The sequence below is a fragment of the Carlito syrichta genome, unplaced genomic scaffold (assembly GCF_000164805.1).
Source record: "Carlito syrichta isolate Samal-C Ts95f unplaced genomic scaffold, Tarsius_syrichta-2.0.1 Scaffold305460, whole genome shotgun sequence".
In the NCBI taxonomy this organism is placed as follows: Eukaryota; Metazoa; Chordata; class Mammalia; order Primates; family Tarsiidae; genus Carlito; species Carlito syrichta.
The window spans coordinates 65852-83825 of record NW_007249556.1 but is presented as its reverse complement, the minus strand read 5'-3'; the positions used below and the strand labels follow the sequence as shown (position 1 = coordinate 83825).

General features: G+C 49.9%; 1 protein-coding gene across 3 annotated transcripts in view; it reads left to right on the top strand.

Moving 5' to 3' along the window:
• KDM2B (lysine demethylase 2B) overlaps positions 1-17769 on the top strand; it is a 159131-nt gene extending 141362 nt beyond the window's left edge. The window contains exons 14-23 of one of the 3 annotated variants that reach the window (XM_008061705.1): positions 1754-1897; positions 3160-3246; positions 3398-3658; positions 3863-3976; positions 4657-4695; positions 4847-5517; positions 6171-6334; positions 6420-6581; positions 7561-7779; positions 16477-17769. In XM_008061705.1, the coding sequence (XP_008059896.1) occupies positions 1754-1897; positions 3160-3246; positions 3398-3658; positions 3863-3976; positions 4657-4695; positions 4847-5517; positions 6171-6334; positions 6420-6581; positions 7561-7779; positions 16477-16658 (2043 nt within the window). In that variant the 3' untranslated portion in view covers positions 16659-17769. The remainder of the gene's footprint in view (positions 1-1753; positions 1898-3159; positions 3247-3397; positions 3659-3862; positions 3977-4656; positions 4696-4846; positions 5518-6170; positions 6335-6419; positions 6582-7560; positions 7780-16476) is intronic. The other 2 variants (XM_021714246.1, XM_021714245.1) reach the window with 2 other exon arrangements.
• The last annotated feature ends 205 nt before the right edge of the window (positions 17770-17974 follow it).

Sequence of the window (17974 nt, the reverse complement as noted above, 5' to 3'; positions counted from 1 at the left end):
CCACCGCAGCCTCGACCTGCTGGACTCTGGCGATCCTTCCGCCTCAACCTTCCAAGTAGCTGGAACTACAGGCATGCGCTACCATGCCCGGCTGATTTTTTGGTTTTTTATTGTAGAGATGAGGTCTTGTCAAGTTGCCCAGGCGGGTTTCGAACCTGTGAGCTCAGGCAATCTACTCACCTCGGCCTCCCAAAGTGCTGGGATTACAGGCTGAGCCACTGAGCCCGGCCGGCTTTTTTTTTTTACGTTGGAGTCTCACTCTGTCACCCAGACTGGAGTGCAGTGGCCGCTGCCGGCCACCGCAGCCTCGACCTGCTGGGCTCTAGTGATCCTTCCGCCTCAGCCTTCCAGTAGCTGGAACTACAGGCCTGTGCCACCACACCCGGCTAATTTCTTTATTTATTGTAGAGATGAGAAGGGGCAGTTTCTTAAAGGTTAGTTGTAATGTGGACTCTGAAACTGTATCCGTGTACTTTTCATACTGTTACATTAAACATCATCAGTCTCTCTTGCTCTTTGAATGTTCCATTTGCTCAGGCATGATGTTGTAGGACCATACATTGGTCATTTGGAAAATACTGGCTCCTTGACTCGGGCAGATTTTCCAAATATTGGCACATGACGTTATGCAATATTATTTTTAAAACCATGTGTTAATATCACCACTGGTCTCGTCAGAAAAGCTATTCAGTATTGGGAAACCATTCAGGTTGTGGTGGCTCGTGTAAGTGTTCCGAGTCTGATTTTCATTTGGAAACTTGAATTCTGTCATTTGCAGCAAATTCTGTTAGCAGTTTTTCTGGAAATGAGAGGCTCACTTACTTTGTCTTCACAAAAATACACTATTACCCACAGGATTTTTGTCAGTCATTCTCTCAAATAAAAGTTTGAAGAAAGTGGCTAGTTCAGCTCACAGCTCAGTCACATGGAAGCCTTTCCTTTGCTAGTGGCCAAGCTTCAGTGTGCAGGAGTGCTTCCTATCCATCACACGAATCTGAAAAGGATGTATGCTCAAAGGTTGAAGTTTTCATAAAATTAATAATTTTTACTGCTTCATCAAAGACATTCTTAGATTAAACTGGTGATCTTTCTAATGAGTAAGTGGCTTTGCATGAACCTGTGACTGTTGGTGTAGTTGGGGGCTTGGCCTTGACGAGTGCTGCGGGCCAGCATTTTCACTCACCGGTGCAACTATCAACACTGTGCAAAAGGCAAACAATGTCTTACTGTTATTCCAAAGATAGTTTTGACCTTATAGGCCTCTCTGTGAAGGTCTTGGGGACCCCACAGTCCCTGGGCTGTGCTGTGACACCCACTGTTGAGATGCAGCCTCAGCCCTATGTAGATCTGGGCTGGGCTCATGCTCCAGCTCCTTTGAGTCTTTCCTGAATGTGAGGCATTCCCTGACCTCCACATTGAAAACTAGCCCTCCTTCCATCCCTTAGCCCCAGCCCTGGCCTCCTCCCCATATCCCTTGTCTCTGTCTAACATGCTTTATTATTGTTCTTCATTTTGTCTGCCTTCCTCTGCTAAGATATAAGCTCAGGACGGCAGAGATTTTGAGCTGTCTTGTTTATTGCTGTATTCCCAGCACTTAGTGTAGTATCTGGCATATAGATGGAATGAATGAATGACTGTACCTGGGGGGCTAGTTTTCTGGCATCTCCTGGCATGCCCTTGACTCCCTCCCACCCCCACCTGCCCTTTGTCCTGATCGCCTCTGCTGACGTGTCTGCTTTCCCTGGCTCCTCAGCCAGTGCTGCCCCATACCGCCGTGTGCCTTGTGTGTGGCGAGGCGGGGAAGGAAGACACGGTGGAAGAAGAGGAAGGCAAGTTTAACCTCATGCTCATGGAGTGCTCCATCTGCAATGAGATCATCCACCCTGGATGCCTTAAGGTGAGCAGCCTATGGGGGCCCTGAGTGTGCGGCTTGACTCGGGGCTGGTGGTACTGGCTGTGCGGGGTAGGGTAAGGCAGGGGCGTAAGTAGTGTGGCAGATTCCTGGAGGACCCTCATGTGATTCTGTGTGTCGAGTGATGGGGCCAGGCCATCACTGGAACAGCTCAAACACCCAGTGTTACTGAGGGAATGAACACACCCCTCCACCTCCTGGGATGTCAGAACTATGGAAGGTTCCCAGTGTCTCAGCACACAAAAAACGGGCTACTTGTTTGCACCTGGGCTGGAGAGAGAGAGACTCCAGGAGGCTGGGCTGCTCCCTGGAGTCCGGTCTCCAGGCTTCTGGGAGGGCAAGGCCTGGGGTCAGGGAGGGCAGATCCTGAGACAACAGGTGGTTGTATTCCTGCTCCTTTGCGCCAGGAACATGTTCCCTTGTTGTGCCCAAGGCAGAGCTACCTTCTCCTGGGCGGCCGCTGTGCTGTGCCTGCCTGTCCTAGGCAGTAGATTCCACCTTGGAAAGGAAGAGACCACTTTGGGCTGGCACCTACCTTCTGCCCAAGAGAATGTTGTCATCTCTGGCACTGCCCCATTGGCCCAGGTGTCAGACCCCGTGTGTCTTTGTTTTACAGAAGTCCAAGTTCTTTGGCTCTGACATGGCCACTGTCCCTCACAGTGGTGGTTGTAGGAGTTTGCTTTGACCTTTGCTTCTTACTACACACGCACACAAACACGTCACCCCCAAGGAGCTGCTGGGATTTCCTTGACTTTGGAAGTCAGCCCTTTCTTCACTTAATTGTCTTTCATTTCTCTCCCAGTTCACGTGCTCCTTGAGGGCAGGGACAGCCACATCTGATTCTTTCACACCTGGCACACAGTAAAGCGCTCTGAATTGACTGAACAATTAGTTGGGTTCTTTCTGTGTGCCAGGCCCTGAGCTAATTGCTTTATCTGGGTCATCAGTGAATTCTTGCAAACCTCCAGCGAGACGGGAACACCAGCTCTTTTATGGTTGAGGGCACTGGCATACAGAACGAAGTGATTTGCCCAGGGTCACTGAGAGTCAGAAGGGCGCGGCATTTGAACCCTGGCCACAAGCCAAAGCCCCTGGCCTCAGCCAGCCCATGCAGTGCTTCTCTTTTGACTAGAAACAGATACACGCTGGGGAGGGGTCTGTTTCGTGTTTCTGGCCTCCAGAGACCTGTGCTGGTGAGGCCTCTTCTTGGCCCTTCCCTGCTTGCTGAGTCCTGTGTGTCCCTGCAGATTAAGGAGTCAGAGGGTGTGGTCAACGACGAGCTTCCCAACTGCTGGGAGTGTCCGAAGTGTAACCACGCCGGCAAGACCGGGAAAGTGAGTGCCGGGCTCCAAGTCCCAGGGACAGTCGGGAGGGACCAGCCTGTCCCGATCCGGCAGGCGGGGGGGGGCCTGGGCTTGGGCAGGAGGAAGGGCAAGTCCAAAGATATACAGCTGGTTTGTTCCTTCTCTCTTTTTGGCCTACAAGCAAAAGCGTGGCCCTGGCTTTAAGTACGCCTCCAACCTGCCCGGCTCCCTGCTCAAGGAGCAGAAGATGAACCGGGACAACAAGGACGGGCAAGAGCCTGCCAAGCGGAGGAGCGAGTGTGAGGAGGTGCCCCGGCGCAGGTCGGACGAGCACCCCAAGAAGGCGCCCGCGGACGGCATCCTGCGCAGAAAGTCCGACGACGTGCACCTGAGGAGGAAGCGGAAATACGAGAAGCCCCAGGAGCTGAGTGGACGCAAGCGTGTACGGACTGGGAGGGGCCGGGCGGCGGAAGGGGTGGCCCTGCGGTCCGGTGCCGGGATGGTGGGGTGGGGGCGGGGGAGGGGCAGCGGGTAGAACCCGGGATCCTGGCCTCTTGCTTCCCTGAGCAGGTCACCTCAGTCCTGAGAGCCCGGCCCAAAAGAAAGGGGAAAACCAGCGAGTCACTCCTCTTCCCACTCCCTTTAGGCCTCGACGCTTCAAACGTCCCCCGGTTCCTCCTCTCACCTCTCGCCGAGGCCCCCTCTAGGCAGCAGCCTCAGCCCTTGGTGGAGATCCAGTCTCACTTACTTCCAGCAGCAGGTGCTCCCACGTCGCCCCGCCCTCCCGAGGCCCTGGGGACTTGTGAGTCCCGGGCTGCCCCCCACCCCCACCCCACTGGTCCTCCAAGCCATCGCCACCTCTCCCGAGGCGCCTGTTCTCGGTGTCCCAGGCCGCGGTCCCAGAGCTCTGGCTCGTGGTTCTGGCGCGGGGCCCGGGAAGCTCGCTCTGGTTGGGATCGAAGCTGCAGCAGGGAAGCCTTGAGTCCAGGGAACCTCAGAGGATCCTGGCGGCCCCGCCCCACCCACCAGGCCTTGCCGCCACCGGCCACAGGGTGGCGCCTGGAGTCTCCCAGCTCTAGCCACTCCGGCTTGGCTTGGGACTTGGCTTGGGAATGCCCGAAGGCCTGCGCTCCAGAGCTGGCTCCCAGAGCCAAGGCTGATGAGAATGGGCGGCTGCACATCTCTGGGTCTGCCCAGGGTGGGAGGTCAGTTGGGTGGGAACAATTCGACCGTGCTCCTCTACTTCCATCTTCTTCCTTGAAAGCAGCAGGCAGGGCCCACCTGTCTGTTGGTCAGACGTGAAGGAGACGGCATCTGGGGGGAAGGGGTCCCTCCAGCCCTTCCTAGAGACTGGATGGGGTGGGACAGGGTAGGGTGTGGAGGGGACCAAATCCCACGAGCCCCAGGAGCAAACTCTGCATCCTTTCTTTCCTGTGACAGCTGAAACCTGGCAAAGAAGATAAGCTTTTCAGGAAAAAGGTACCGTCTTTCTCTCCCAGGGCTGGGAGGTCAGAACTGCAAGGCAGCGCCCTGGGCCACAGTCCTACGGCAGAGGGGCGGGAGGTCTTGGGTGGGCGCAGTCCTGAGTCCTGGAGGCTGACTCTCCCACCCTCCTGCATCTTGCCCTCAGCGGCGGTCCTGGAAGAACACTGAGGACCGGATGGCGCTGGCCAACAAGCCCCTACGCCGCTTCAAGCAGGAACCAGAGGATGATCTGCCTGAGGCACCCCCAAAAACCAGGGAGAGCGATCACTCACGCTCCAGCTCACCTACTGCCGGGCCCAGCACCGAGGGGGCTGAGGGCCCGGAGGAGAAGAAGAAGGTGAAGATGCGTCGGAAACGGCGGCTTCCCAACAAGGAGCTGAGCAAGGAGCTCAACCACGAGATCCAGAAGACGGAGAGCAGCCTAGCTGACGAGAACCACCAGCCCATCAAGTCGGAGCCCGAAAGTGAGAATGAGGAGCCCAAGAGGCCCCTGGGCCTCTGTGAGCGCCCCCATCGCTTCAGCAAGGGGCTCAACGGCACCTCCCGGGAGCAGCTGCGGCACCAGCTGGGGCCTGGCCTGCGCAGTCCACCCCGTGTCATCTCCCGGCCCCCACCCTCCGTGTCCCCGCCCAAGTGCATCCAGATGGAGCGCCATGTGATCCGGCCGCCCCCCATAAGCCCCCCACCTGACTCACTGCCCCTAGATGATGGGGCAGCCCACGTCATGCACAGGGAGGTGTGGATGGCCGTCTTCAGCTACCTCAGCCACCAAGACCTGTGTGTCTGCATGCGGGTCTGCAGGACCTGGAACCGCTGGTGAGCGGCAGGCCGTGTTGGGCTCTAGGTTAAGGCTCAGACTGTACCAGGGATGGCCCATGTGTGGCATGTCATCCCCATTTGAGTCACTTGTGGCACCCTTTCCTTCTAAGTTGTCGTATAGCTTAAGTATGCTCTGTAAAGAATTCCAGGTGGCTCTAGCAGTCCCATCAGTCTGGTCTTGTCAGAGGACAATACCACACTTGTTTCCTTCCTGATTGAGCTCTCTGGAAGGTGAAGTAAGGACCAAGTCCTTATCTTTAGAGAACAAGGCTGCAAATCACTGACTTCAATCCAGCTTGATATTTACCAGCTCTCTGGCCTTGGCTGTTCCTTACTCTCATATACAAACAGGCAAGACACCTGCTGCACAAGGTGGTTTGAAGGCACAGCCCATAGAGGACATGGTAGATGCCTTGGTAAATGTTTGATGGAGAGCGGGTGCTGGCATCTTCTACTGGAGTTCTGTGGCCCTCGGGGCAGAGATGCCTGTGTGTGGGCTGGACAGGTGCTAAGCAGAGAAGGGTCCATTGGGCTGAGTTTAGGAGCCTCCCCCTGAGGCTGGTAGGTAGGAAGAGTTACTATACCTATGCAGGGGCTCCTCAAGGGAGCCCTGCCTCTGACAGTGTCACCCCACTTGGCCTGGCCCGCAGGTGCTGCGATAAGCGGTTGTGGACCCGCATCAACCTGAACCACTGCAAGTCCATCACGCCCCTGATGCTGAGTGGCATCATCCGGCGACAGCCCGTCTCCCTTGACCTCAGCTGGACCAACATCTCCAAGAAGCAGCTGAGCTGGCTCATCAACCGGTTGCCTGGTGAGCCCTGGGTGGGACCCCATGTGTGTAGCAGTGGCAGCTAGCGGTGCATCCCCTGACCTGTACTCCTTTTTTTGTTCCCCAGGACTCCGAGACTTGGTGCTGTCAGGCTGCTCGTGGATTGCGGTCTCGGCCCTCTGCAGTTCCAGTTGTCCATTGCTCCGGACCCTGGATGTCCAGTGGGTAGAAGGACTGAAGGATGCCCAGATGAGGGATCTCCTGTCCCCACCCACAGACAACAGGCCAGGTAAGTTGCTAGGCCAGGGATTGCATGGGGGTGGGGTGACCAGGCTATGCTGTGGGATCTGCTTTTGCCCACAGACCCCAGTAGATGCATGTGGCGAGTCTTCTCGGACCTCAGCCCTTCCCTGGAGGAAGGAGGGATGAGTTTTCACTGCTGCGTTGATTGCTTTGGGCACCGAGGGGATCCTGCAGGAGGCAGAGGCTCTTTGCACATGCAGGACTCCACTCCAGGGGGCTCTGCATGCTTCTCACTGCTTCTCCATGAGGACTGGAGTTACTGTGGTTGAACAAGGACTCACGGGGTGGTGTTCTCCTGGGTGGGGCTGCCTGCGTCCAGTGCTCCTTGCCAGTTGTTGAAACAAGCGAGCTGCAGGCATCCAAGATGCTATGTTGTCTCTGCGCCAGTTAGCCCATGACTGTTAGGTAGAAGGTGGACTGAGTATTTCTAGGTCTTCTTGTTTTCCAAGAGAATCCAGAAATCTAAATTCTTGCTTTTATTTATTTATTTATTTAATTTATTTATTTACTTATTTTTTGAGTTGGAGTCTCACTCTCGCCCAGACTGGAGTGCAGTGGCCGCTCCCGGCCACCGCAGCCTCAACCTACTGGGCTCCGGCGATCCTTCCGCCTCAGCCTTCCAAGTAGCTGGAACTACAGGTGCACGCTACCACGCCCGGCTAAGTTTTTGATTTATTGTAGAGATGAGGTCTTGCCAAGTTGCCCAGGCGGGTCTCGAACCTGCGGGCTCAAGCAATCCACTCACCTCAGCCTCCCAAAGGCGCATGATTACAGGCTGAGCCACCGAGCCCAGCTTAAATTCTGGTTTTTAAATGTTGGAATTCTGACTTTACTGGGAAGCACTTTATGGCTAAATGAAATCCAGGTGTCACATAAGGCTCATAGGCCTTTTAGAGCGTCATGTCAGCATGACCAGATCTCCCTGGTCAGACTGATGGGCTGTCCTCTCTTTCCTGGCCCACCAGGTCAGATGGACAATCGGAGCAAGCTCCGGAACATCGTGGAGCTGCGCCTGGCAGGCCTGGACATCACGGACACCTCCCTGCGGCTCATCATTCGCCACATGCCCCTGCTCTCCAAGCTCCATCTTAGTTACTGTAACCACGTCACTGACCAGTCCATTAACCTGCTCACTGCTGTTGGCACCACCACCCGAGACTCCTTAACCGAGATCAATCTGTCAGGTGAGTCAGGAGCCCTCATCAGGTCTGCCCAGCACCCTGTGGGACAGACTAGGAGTTTCACATTTGTTGGAAGTGATTTGTGTGCCCACAATGATGTGGTCACAATGCCAGGACATGCCAGCAAAGACAGCCAATCCATTCCAGAGTTACTGTTGGATTTAAGCAGTTATTGTTGGATTTGTAATCGTTGCTACCAAAAAATAGAGCTGGTTAGCAGCAGGTACACATAGTTCTGTTTCTGACTCAAAACACATGCACTAGGAACTGTCCCTAAGGGTGTGCAGAGGAATCAACATCTGACAGCATGTGGGACAGCAGGGGGCCAGGAGGTGAGGGCTCTGACAGGCAGGCAGGAGCTTGATTTCTGCCTTTACTGTCTTCATACACACCCTTCATGACCCTGCTATCAAAGGGCCTGTTGATGGAGGAAAAAAAGGAAAGCCCTCCAGTTTCATGATTGTTCTGTGTCTGTCACAGACACTGCAGAACCCTCACAGGCTCCACTGGCTGAAGGACTTGAGGCTCGACTGTGCAGCGCAGAGGCAGCACTGCCTGTTCTTGCCCACTAACCCATTGTTGGTCTGGTAGCTCTTAGATGGTCTGGGCTGGGGGTGTCAGGTTTGGAGAAACCAAAAAAAGAAGGAAAAAAGAGAAATAAACCTGTAGGTTTTTGTCTAGAAATTACCAACTACTAAAGGACACCCTCATCTCAGATTACATTGTGACACAGTACAGTGGTGATGCTTTTGCCTCTCTGCACCCCACATTTGTGCCTGATGTACACTTTCTGTCAGCCATGCCACAAGGGGATGGGAGGTTTGGACGGGATGAGATCATTCTGTACCTTTGTCCTTAGGAAGCCAGTCTTCCTTCTCATGAAGTTTTAGTTTTGTGACTTGTCCCACCCCATGGAGGCAAAGAGCCAGAGTGAACATGAGACGTCACCACAGTGATACCAGCTCCAGGTTCAGGTCGTGGGTTTGAGCTGGTGATAGAACTGCCCTTTGGAGAAGGGACCAGGAGGTGTCTTACTCTTAGGACTTGATTTCATATTATTTTCATTATGTTCTAGTTTACTCATTTACTTATTATGGATTCATAGCAGAGACCACAGTATAAATCCCCTCCCCTGTAGTAGTGGTCTGTGTGTGTGTGTGTGTCATCCTTTGCATTTTGGTTTTCTACCACAGTAAATTGAGGTCATCTTTTCATCTCAGTGCTTACAGCTTTCTGCATTCTTGCTAAGAGGTGTGCAGTATATTAAGGCATGTCTCTATGTAGTCTCTTCTAGATTAAAAGAAAAAATATTTCCCCTCCCATCAGACAAAATAAGTCTGTACTGATTCAAGCACCAGAGACAGGGGACAAAAAAATAAGTCTGTGCCACAAACAGATGATAGCTGACATGATTCAGAATCCATAAACTTGGTTGAGGGGTCTGGACTCATGGCAAGTGAAGTTACAATTCTAGCCATTGTAATTCAGGCTGAGTTTCATCGTGGAAATGTCCACTGGGGGCTCGAGGCAGTCCTTTGCCTTTCCCTTCTCCACCCCTAATTCCCACCACCTTAAACTTTAAGGCAACACCTTAAACTCTTGAGCTCTTTCTTCCAGTGTCTACCTCCGTATTACAAAATTGCTATTTTGTAATTGCTATTTTGTAATATGGAGGTAGACACTGGAAGAAAGAGCTCAAGAGTTTAAGGTGTTGCCTTAAACATTGCAATTTCTTGACTTTTTTCTCCATTCAGACATCACATATGTATGTATTAGCTTGGTATTATATTGCACAAGGATTTACTAGTGTTACATTCTTCCTCCTCTTTTATTCCTCCCTCTATCTTTCAGTTTTTGGTTGTCACTATTATTTACCTTATTGTGACACTGTAAGTTACTAGTAACTGTTAAATATTATGAGTACCTTTCCTTTCTTGCTCAATTTTTTTGTTTTTGCTAAAAGTTAATAATTGCCTCGCTTTGTTAGCTTAGTTTCTGAGCAGGCTGTACAACAGAATGGAATATCCTTTTTTTTTTGACAACTTACTGTTCCTTGAGCCTGTGCTCAACCAGTCTTGTTTCTAAATCCTGTCCTTAGCCCCATCTCCATGTGCCTGTTGCTTCCAATACAGAATTCCAATTTTCTTCAAAATCTTGTCCCCTTTGGGGTGTTTTGGAGACTAAATATGCTTTTCTGTTTTTCATTCAGCCAGTTTAGGGTTAGGCTTTCTCAAATTTACTAAATTGTTATCTCTTGTCCAGCTTCCAAAATTAGAAAATTAGTTTTTTTATTGGGGAAAAACAGATACATAATATTGAGCATTTAAACCATTTTTAAGTGTATAATTCAGTGGCATTAGGTATATTCACAGTGTTGTGCAACCAACATCCATCTCCAGAACTTTTTTTTTCTTTTGAGACAGCCTCTGCATTGCCCAGGCTAAACTCAAACTGCAGGGCTTAAGCAGTTGGCTCTCTTTCACCTCCTGAATAGGTATACCCCAGGTGGCCAGCACTACTTCGTCACCCCAGATGAAAACTATGCATTAAACAATAACTCCCCATTCCCCATGTGCCCAGTGCCTGGCAACCACCATTCCACTTAAGTTTATAAACAGCGTTTGACTGCTTTAGATACCTCATATAAGTGGAATCATACAGTCCTTTTTTGACTGGCTTATTTCATTTTGCCTAGTATCTGCAAGGTTCATCTACATTGAGCTATATGTCAGAATTTCTTTGCGTTCGAAGGCTAAAGAAATATACTGTTGCATGTATATACCACATTGTGTTATCCATTCATTTTTGATGGGCACTCCAGTTGTTTCCACCTTTTGACTATTATAACTACTGCTGCTATGAATCTGCTGTACTGATATCTTGTTTGAGTCCCTGACTTTCAGTTCTTTTGAGTATATAGCTAGAAGTGGAATTGCTGGACCATAAGATATTTCTGTTTAATTCTTGAGGAACTGCCATGCTGTATTCCATGGTGACTGTACCATTTTATCTTCTTACCAGCTGTGCACAAGAGTTCTAACTTCTCTACATCCTCACCAACACTTGTTACTTTCTCTTTCTTTTTTCGTAATTGCTATCCTAATGGGTAAGAAGTGGCATCTCATTGTGGTTTTGAGCTGTATTTTCCTAATGATTGGTTACACTGAGCATCTTTTTATGTGTTTATTTGCCATTTGTTTATCTTCTTTGGAGAAATGTCTACTTGAGTTCTTTGCCTTTTTTTTTTTTTTTTTTTTTGGAGTTGGAGTCTCACTCCATCATTCAGGCTGGAGTGCTGTGGCATGCTCACAGCCATCCCAGCGTCGACCTACTGGACTCCAGTGATCCTTCCGCTTCAGCCCTCCAAGTAGCTGGAACTATAGGTGTGCGCTACCACACTTGGCTAATTTTTTGATTTATTGTGGAGACAAGGTCTCACCATGTTGCCCAGGCTGGTCTCAGATCCATGGACTCGCCTCGGCCTCCCAAAGTGCTGGGATTGCAGGCTTGAGCCACCATGCCTGGCCTTTGCCCATTTTTTTAATCAGGTTGTTTTTTTGTTGATTTGTAGGAGATTTTTATATACTCTGGATGTTAATCTCTTATCAGAAACAATGATTTGTAGATATTTTTTCCCCTTCTGTGGGTGGCTTTTTCACTTTCTTATGCACAAAAATTTTTACTTTTGATGAAGTCTAATTTATCTTTTTCTTTTGTTGGCTATGATTCTGGTGTTATATCACAGGAATCACTGCCAAATCTAATGTCATGAAGGTTTACCCCTATGTCTTCTTGTAAGAGTTTTATAGCTTTAGCTCATGTGTTTAGGTCTTTTTTTTTTTTTTTGAGTCCAAGTATCATTCTGTCACCCAGGCTGGAGTGCAGTGGCAGAGTCATGACTCACCAACCTCCTGGACTCAGGTGATCCTTCTGCTTCAGCCTTCTGAGCAGCTCTAGGACTCAAGCACACACCACTATACCTGGCTAATATTTTTTATTTTGTAGAGACGGTGTCTCACTGTGTTGCCTAGGCTGGTCTGAAACTCCTGAACTCAAGCAGTCCTTCCACTTCAGCCTCCTAAAGTGCTGGGATTAAAGGCATGAGCAACCATGCCCAGCCCTTTGAATCATTCTGAGTTCATTTTTTCATATGGTGGGGGTCCAGCTTCATTCTTTTACATGTTGATAGCCAAATTTCCCAGCACCATTTATTGAAACAATTGTTTAGTCTCTCATTGAATGATGTTGGCATCCTTGTCAGAAATCATTTGACCATATATTGAGGGTTTATTTGTGGGCTCTTGGATTTTTTATTTTTTAAGAAAGACAAGGTCTTGTTCTGTTGCTCAGGCTGGGATGCAGTGGCACAACTGTAGCTCACTGCATCCTTGAACTAATGGGCTCAAGCAGTCCTTCTGCCTCAGCCTTCCAAGTAGCTAGGACTACAGGTGCATACCCATACCCAGCTAATTGAAAAATTTTTTTTTTGTAGAGACAAGGTCTCACTATGTCGCCCAGGCTGGTCTTGATTGATTACATTCCATTGTTTGTTTGTTTGTTTGTTTTTTTCAGTCGGAGTCTCACTCTGTCGCCCAGACTGGAGTGTAGTGCCCGTTCCCGGCCACCGCAGCCTCGACCTGCTGGGCTCCGGCGATCCTTCCGCCTCAGCCAAGTAGCTGGAACTACAGGCGCGCGCTACCACGCCTGGCTCATTTTTTGATTTATGGTAGAGATGAGGTCTCGCCTGCCCAGGCGGGTCTCGAACCCGCGGGCTCAGGCAGTCCACTCACCTCAGCCTCCCAAAGGCATGGAATTGCAGGCTGAGCCACTGAGCCCGGCTTGATTTTATGTTTTAAATGCTTTTCAAACTATAGAAGAATCAGAAGAATAGTATAAGTATGCATACCCTTTCCAGCTAGATACAGCAATTGTCGGTTTTGTGCCACATCCGCTTTATCGCTTTGCACGGCTTTTTCTTCGTCATTTGAAAGTTACAGGCCAGGCGTGGTGGCTCACGCCTATAATCCCAGCACTTTGGGAGACCAAGGTGAGAGGATTACTGAGCCCAGGGATTTGAGACCAGCCTGGGCAACTTGGTGAGACCTTATAACTACAATAAATCGAGAAAAATTAGCTGGGCATGGTGGCACACACCTGTAGTTCCAGCTACTGGGAAGGCTGAGGCAGAAGAATCGCCTGAGCCCACCAGCAGGTCAAGGCTGTAGTGGCCATGCTCATATCACTGTACTCTAGCCTGGGCGACAGAATGAGACTCTGACTCAAAAAAAAAATTGCTTTCTAAGAATAAGGACATTAACTATAATAGTGCTGTCATACCCAAGAAGACAACTGAAAACCAAATGTGATCTTTTGCTCCTGACTTGGACTGAAGATGGGAGCAGTGACAAGGATGCCGACGGAAGTCATGTTTTTCCATGGGCTAGCGGTAGGCAGGATCTGCGCCAGCAGGAGACACCCGCAGCCGCCTGTGGAGGGCCTGAGCAGCTGGTGCAGTGAAGCCTAATGCACCAAGGAACTCCTCACAGGAAAGTCTTTTCCATCCATCTTCCTTGGTGGAAGAAGGGTCTTTGAACGCCTGTTTCAGGGGATATTTGAACCACGAGCTGGGCACAAGTGAGCCTCCAAAGAGGGGCCAAAGCCATCTGCCCAGAGTCAACGCAGAAAAGGAGCGAGCTGGGACTCCAGATCACACTTCATGCTGTCCAAGTGCCGACAGGTAACTGCCAGGATGCACTTGAGGCTCCTTCAGCCATCTGACAGCTGCAGGGTACAGCAGTGTGCCAGCTGGATGGCAGAGTTCTCTGGGTAGGAGCTGCCTGCTCTGGTGCTTGAAGGTACCGAGGGAGAGGCAGGACTTGGGTCAGGCCTTTCTAGCTGAGAACTGGGAGAATATTTCAGGGGAAGAGCACCCTGAGCTGGTGATTGGTGAGGACAGCAGAGTGGGACCTGAATGAAGAATGAGGTGCATTATGGGATTGGAAGTAGACAGTGCTCTGGAAGGCAGGCAGGGAGCTGGGATGGGGAACGGGATCAATCTGGAAGATTCTGAGGGTGACAGGAGGGGCAGTCAGCAGAGGGGCCGCAGGGCGTGGGGCCCCTCTGTCCTGTGCATATTCTCTGACCTGCAGAGTAGAGCTCTAGGGCTGGGAACTCATCCTAAGGAACATGATTTTATGCTGAAAACGTCTCTGCTGAATCTAAGCAAGCCTGGACCTGATAGGAAAAAGGGGGTAGAGAATAAGAAGAATGACACCATAGAGACAACGAATATCCTGAATGTGAGGCATTCTCTTAAGAAAATGTCCTGGGCCCGGCACAGCAACTCATACCTGTAACCCCAGCACTTGGGAGGCTGAGGCTTGAGTCCAGGGGCTTGCGACCAGCCTGGGCAACATAGTGAGACCTCATCTCTACCAAAAGCATCACAAAAATTAGCCAAGCATGGCGGTAGCACCTGCAGTCCTGGCTACTCAGGAGCTTTGGCAGGTGGTCACCGGAGCCCAGCAGGTCGAAACTGTGGCGAGCTGTGATTGGGCCACTGCACTCCAACCTAGGCAACCAAGTGAGATCCGGACTCCAAGGAAAGAAACCCATCTTGGACACTTCTAGAAGTTAATATGAGGAGGGCTGAGACTAGCGGACTCTAAGCCCAATGTAAGCAGCTCTTGCTGTCGAAAGACGGTTGATATCAGAAAAGCCCTGTTCAATTAGGGCCCATATATCATAGCAAATGGTGGAAAAGGAAACATGTGAAAGCAAACATATTTTATCATTCTGAGCAGAGTCAGGGTCTCTGTCCCCTCAACTGGAATGCAGTGGCACAGTAAGGGCTCACTGAACCTTGAGCTCCTGACCCCAAGTGATCCTCTCTCCTCAGCCTCCCAAGTAGCTGACACTACAGGTATGCACTACCACATCTGGCTAATTTTTTAAAAATTCTTTGTAGAGAGGAGGTCTTACCATATTGCCCAGGCTGGCCTCAAACTCCTGGCCTCAAGTGATCCCCCTCAGCCTGCCAAAGTGCTGGGATTACAGGAGAGAGCCACCACGCCCAGCCAAAATCCCTCTTCTTTATACTTAAAGTGAATCAAGTATTGGAGTGGGGGAGGCATGAGCTTTCTGAAAGAAAAAAAAAAACAGGTGTTTTATCCTTGCAGCATCCTGTCAGCATCCTCAGCAGTTCTTCTTCAGTCTGACTGCCCGGCCCTCACTTGCCATTGGGTGTGCTTGTGCAGCTGTCTAGAACCACTGTTCCTGGTCCTTGAATTCTGTCTTTATGAGATTGAGTTTCCTTGTACCATGCACCCAAGAATTGGCGAGCACTGTGTGATGATGATCTGTGCCAACATAAGGGCGCTGTTGGAACGGGCTGATTGTATGAAGGTGGTCAGCTCGTCAGTGGGTTGTGTGGTACTGACTTGACCTTCTCACCGCACCACCCCACCTGCTGGACTTTGATAGGATGTCAGTAGCACAGGCTCCGTCCCTGTGATTGCAGATTGCTCTGTTTTTATTCCCACTCAGTGTAATGGAAAAATGAGAATGCTGATATGAGGGATGGTTAGCAGCAAAGGTCTCAAAATACTGTTGAAAGATAAGAGTGATTCGTCCTGCCCAGAGTCTTAGCTGGATGCTGACTAGCACTTGAGCCAGTTGACTGTGGGTTCGGTTCTAGAAGATAAGAGTACGACGAAGGGAAAGCATCGACTGACAGCAGTGTGGTCAAGTGCTGTGTCTGGAGGAGGGAGAGGCGGAGGAGCCCGAGTTCTGCCTCTGCTCTCCAGCTCCGTCTGGCCTTCTCCTCGGCGGCCGTCCTGGGGCCAGAGAGGAATGTTAGCACCTGTGCCGCCCTGTGCTCCGAAACACTAAGGCCCCGGGAGCAAAATGGACCGCAGGGTACCCTTACAGGTATTTTGGCTGTGACCCAGTGATCCCCCCCAGAATTCATCTGAAGGGAAGAGGCAGATAAATGTACGATAATGTATATAAAGCAGTATTCATCGACAGTGCATTAGATGAGCAGGGTGCAGTGGCTCACGCCTGTCATCCCAACACTTTGGGAGGCCAAGGTGAGAGGACTGCCTGAGCCCAGGGGTTCGAGACCAGCCTGGGCAACATGGCAAGACCTCATCTCTACAATAAGTCAAAAAACTATCTGGTGGTACATTCCTGTAGTTCCAGCTACTTGGAAGTCTGAGGCAGAAGGGTCACCTGAGACCAGCAGTTGAGGCTGCGGTGGCCGTGAGCGTGCCACTGCACTCCAGCCTGGGCGACAGAGTGAGACGCCAACACTCAAAATAGTACATTAGATGAAAAAAATAGTACATTAGATGAAAAAAAGGAAACGACTTGACTTATTGTGACTTTCTTAGGTAAACCACAGATAGGAGACATATTTATGTGAGGATGCTTGCATATAGAGATGGCCCTGTGGCAGGATTGTCGGTGACTTTCACTTGGTACAGTCTGCATGCTTTTCGAGCATACAGTAACCTTTTTAACTGATGGGTGAAACTGTTCCCCATTGGAAGAGAGCTTTGAAGCAAATACCATTTCTTTAGGGCAGCAGGGGCGGGAATACGCAAGAGTTCTGTCCTGCCCCCGCTGCTGAGCACTGGGGTCTGGGGACCTGCAGGCCCCTCACCATGTGTCCCTCACGTCATTTCCTCTTCCCTACAGACTGCAATAAGGTCACTGATCAGTGCCTGTCCTTCTTCAAACGCTGTGGAAATATCTGTCATATTGACCTGAGGTACTGCAAGCAAGTCACCAAGGAAGGTTGTGAGCAGTTCATAGCCGAAATGTCTGTGAGTGTCCAGTTTGGGCAAGTGGAAGAAAAACTCCTGCAAAAACTGAGTTAGTCCAAGGACAAGTATGTAAATATGGGGCGGGCGGTGGGGGTCACAGCCGGGGAGGGAGAAAGACTTTACAAAAATGAGGGCTTTTATTTTCCATTTGGAACTTGAGAAAAGAGACCACAGAGATTCCATTTTGCAAGCCTTTCCAAGGGAGAGAGAAGCCGTTCAACTACCTGCTGGGGATGCGTGAGCTGGACGCTTTCCTTTGGTCGTTCTGAATCGTGACTGCACTGCTTCCTGGACCATTTCTAAGGCGGCCTTTACAAGACATTCCCGTCGATGAGAAGGATGGACCGTAGAGAAATCCTCATCAAAGCACGAGCTTAGGAGTTTTTGTCATTGGTGGTGTTCTGGACCCCTCATTCCTTGCAACTTCAAGGTTTTTGGTGTCGACATAAAGTGGACCACACACCACACCTTCCGCTGTCTTGACACGTTTTGTTTCTTTGATTTTGTTACATCTTACATTATGCAGAACTATTTTTGTACAAATTGTTTAAAAGTTATTTATGCAACGTTTGAATGCATACCAGTGTTTTTATTGTTTTGAGATTGCCAATCTTCCTGATTTCCTTACAGTAGGAGAGAACTTAACCTGTACTTCATCGACACAACCCATCTATAAATGTGCCCAGATCTGACAAGGTGGGCTGAGACCTTCCACTTAAAAGCATGTTTAACTGGAAGTTGAGAGCCTGCTTTTATGTCAAGAAGTTACACGAGCATGTTGTGGATAAATGTAAATTATAGTCGAAGTAAGACACTTTGCCCAGTTTCCTCTGTATAGAGTTCACTTTTCTCAAATTTTAAAATGTCACCTTCAGCCTTTGCACTCAGGAGGGTCTGCCCAGCATGAGCTCTTGCACTCTACCTAGATCTGATTTACACAGTGAGTCAAGAAGTAGAATAAATGCTCCCACATAGCCTTTCTTTTCCTTTTTTCTCTCCTTTGAAGTGTGAGTTGAGTTCTCGTTTAGGTTTATAACATGGCTATTTCCTAGGTGTAAAGTTCTGCATTTATAAGTGCCATTGTTGTAAGGTGGTGTTTCCTAGCCCTCCCCTGACGCGGTTTTACCTTTGTTGAATTTGTATAAACAATTGTACAAAAAAGCCACTCTTGAACTTTGAGGGTTTTTGTTCTAGAAGTGGACTAGAAATTTAATTGGAAGGCCCAGAATCAGTAGAGTCTCAACGCTATTATACATTGTTTTGAGGCCAAAACAATATGATTTCTCCCTCATCTCAGAAATACAGTGGTCCTGGGGTATGCGATTTTCCTTTTCCTTCAGAAAGAGATTTTTTTCTGGCTAATGAAGGTC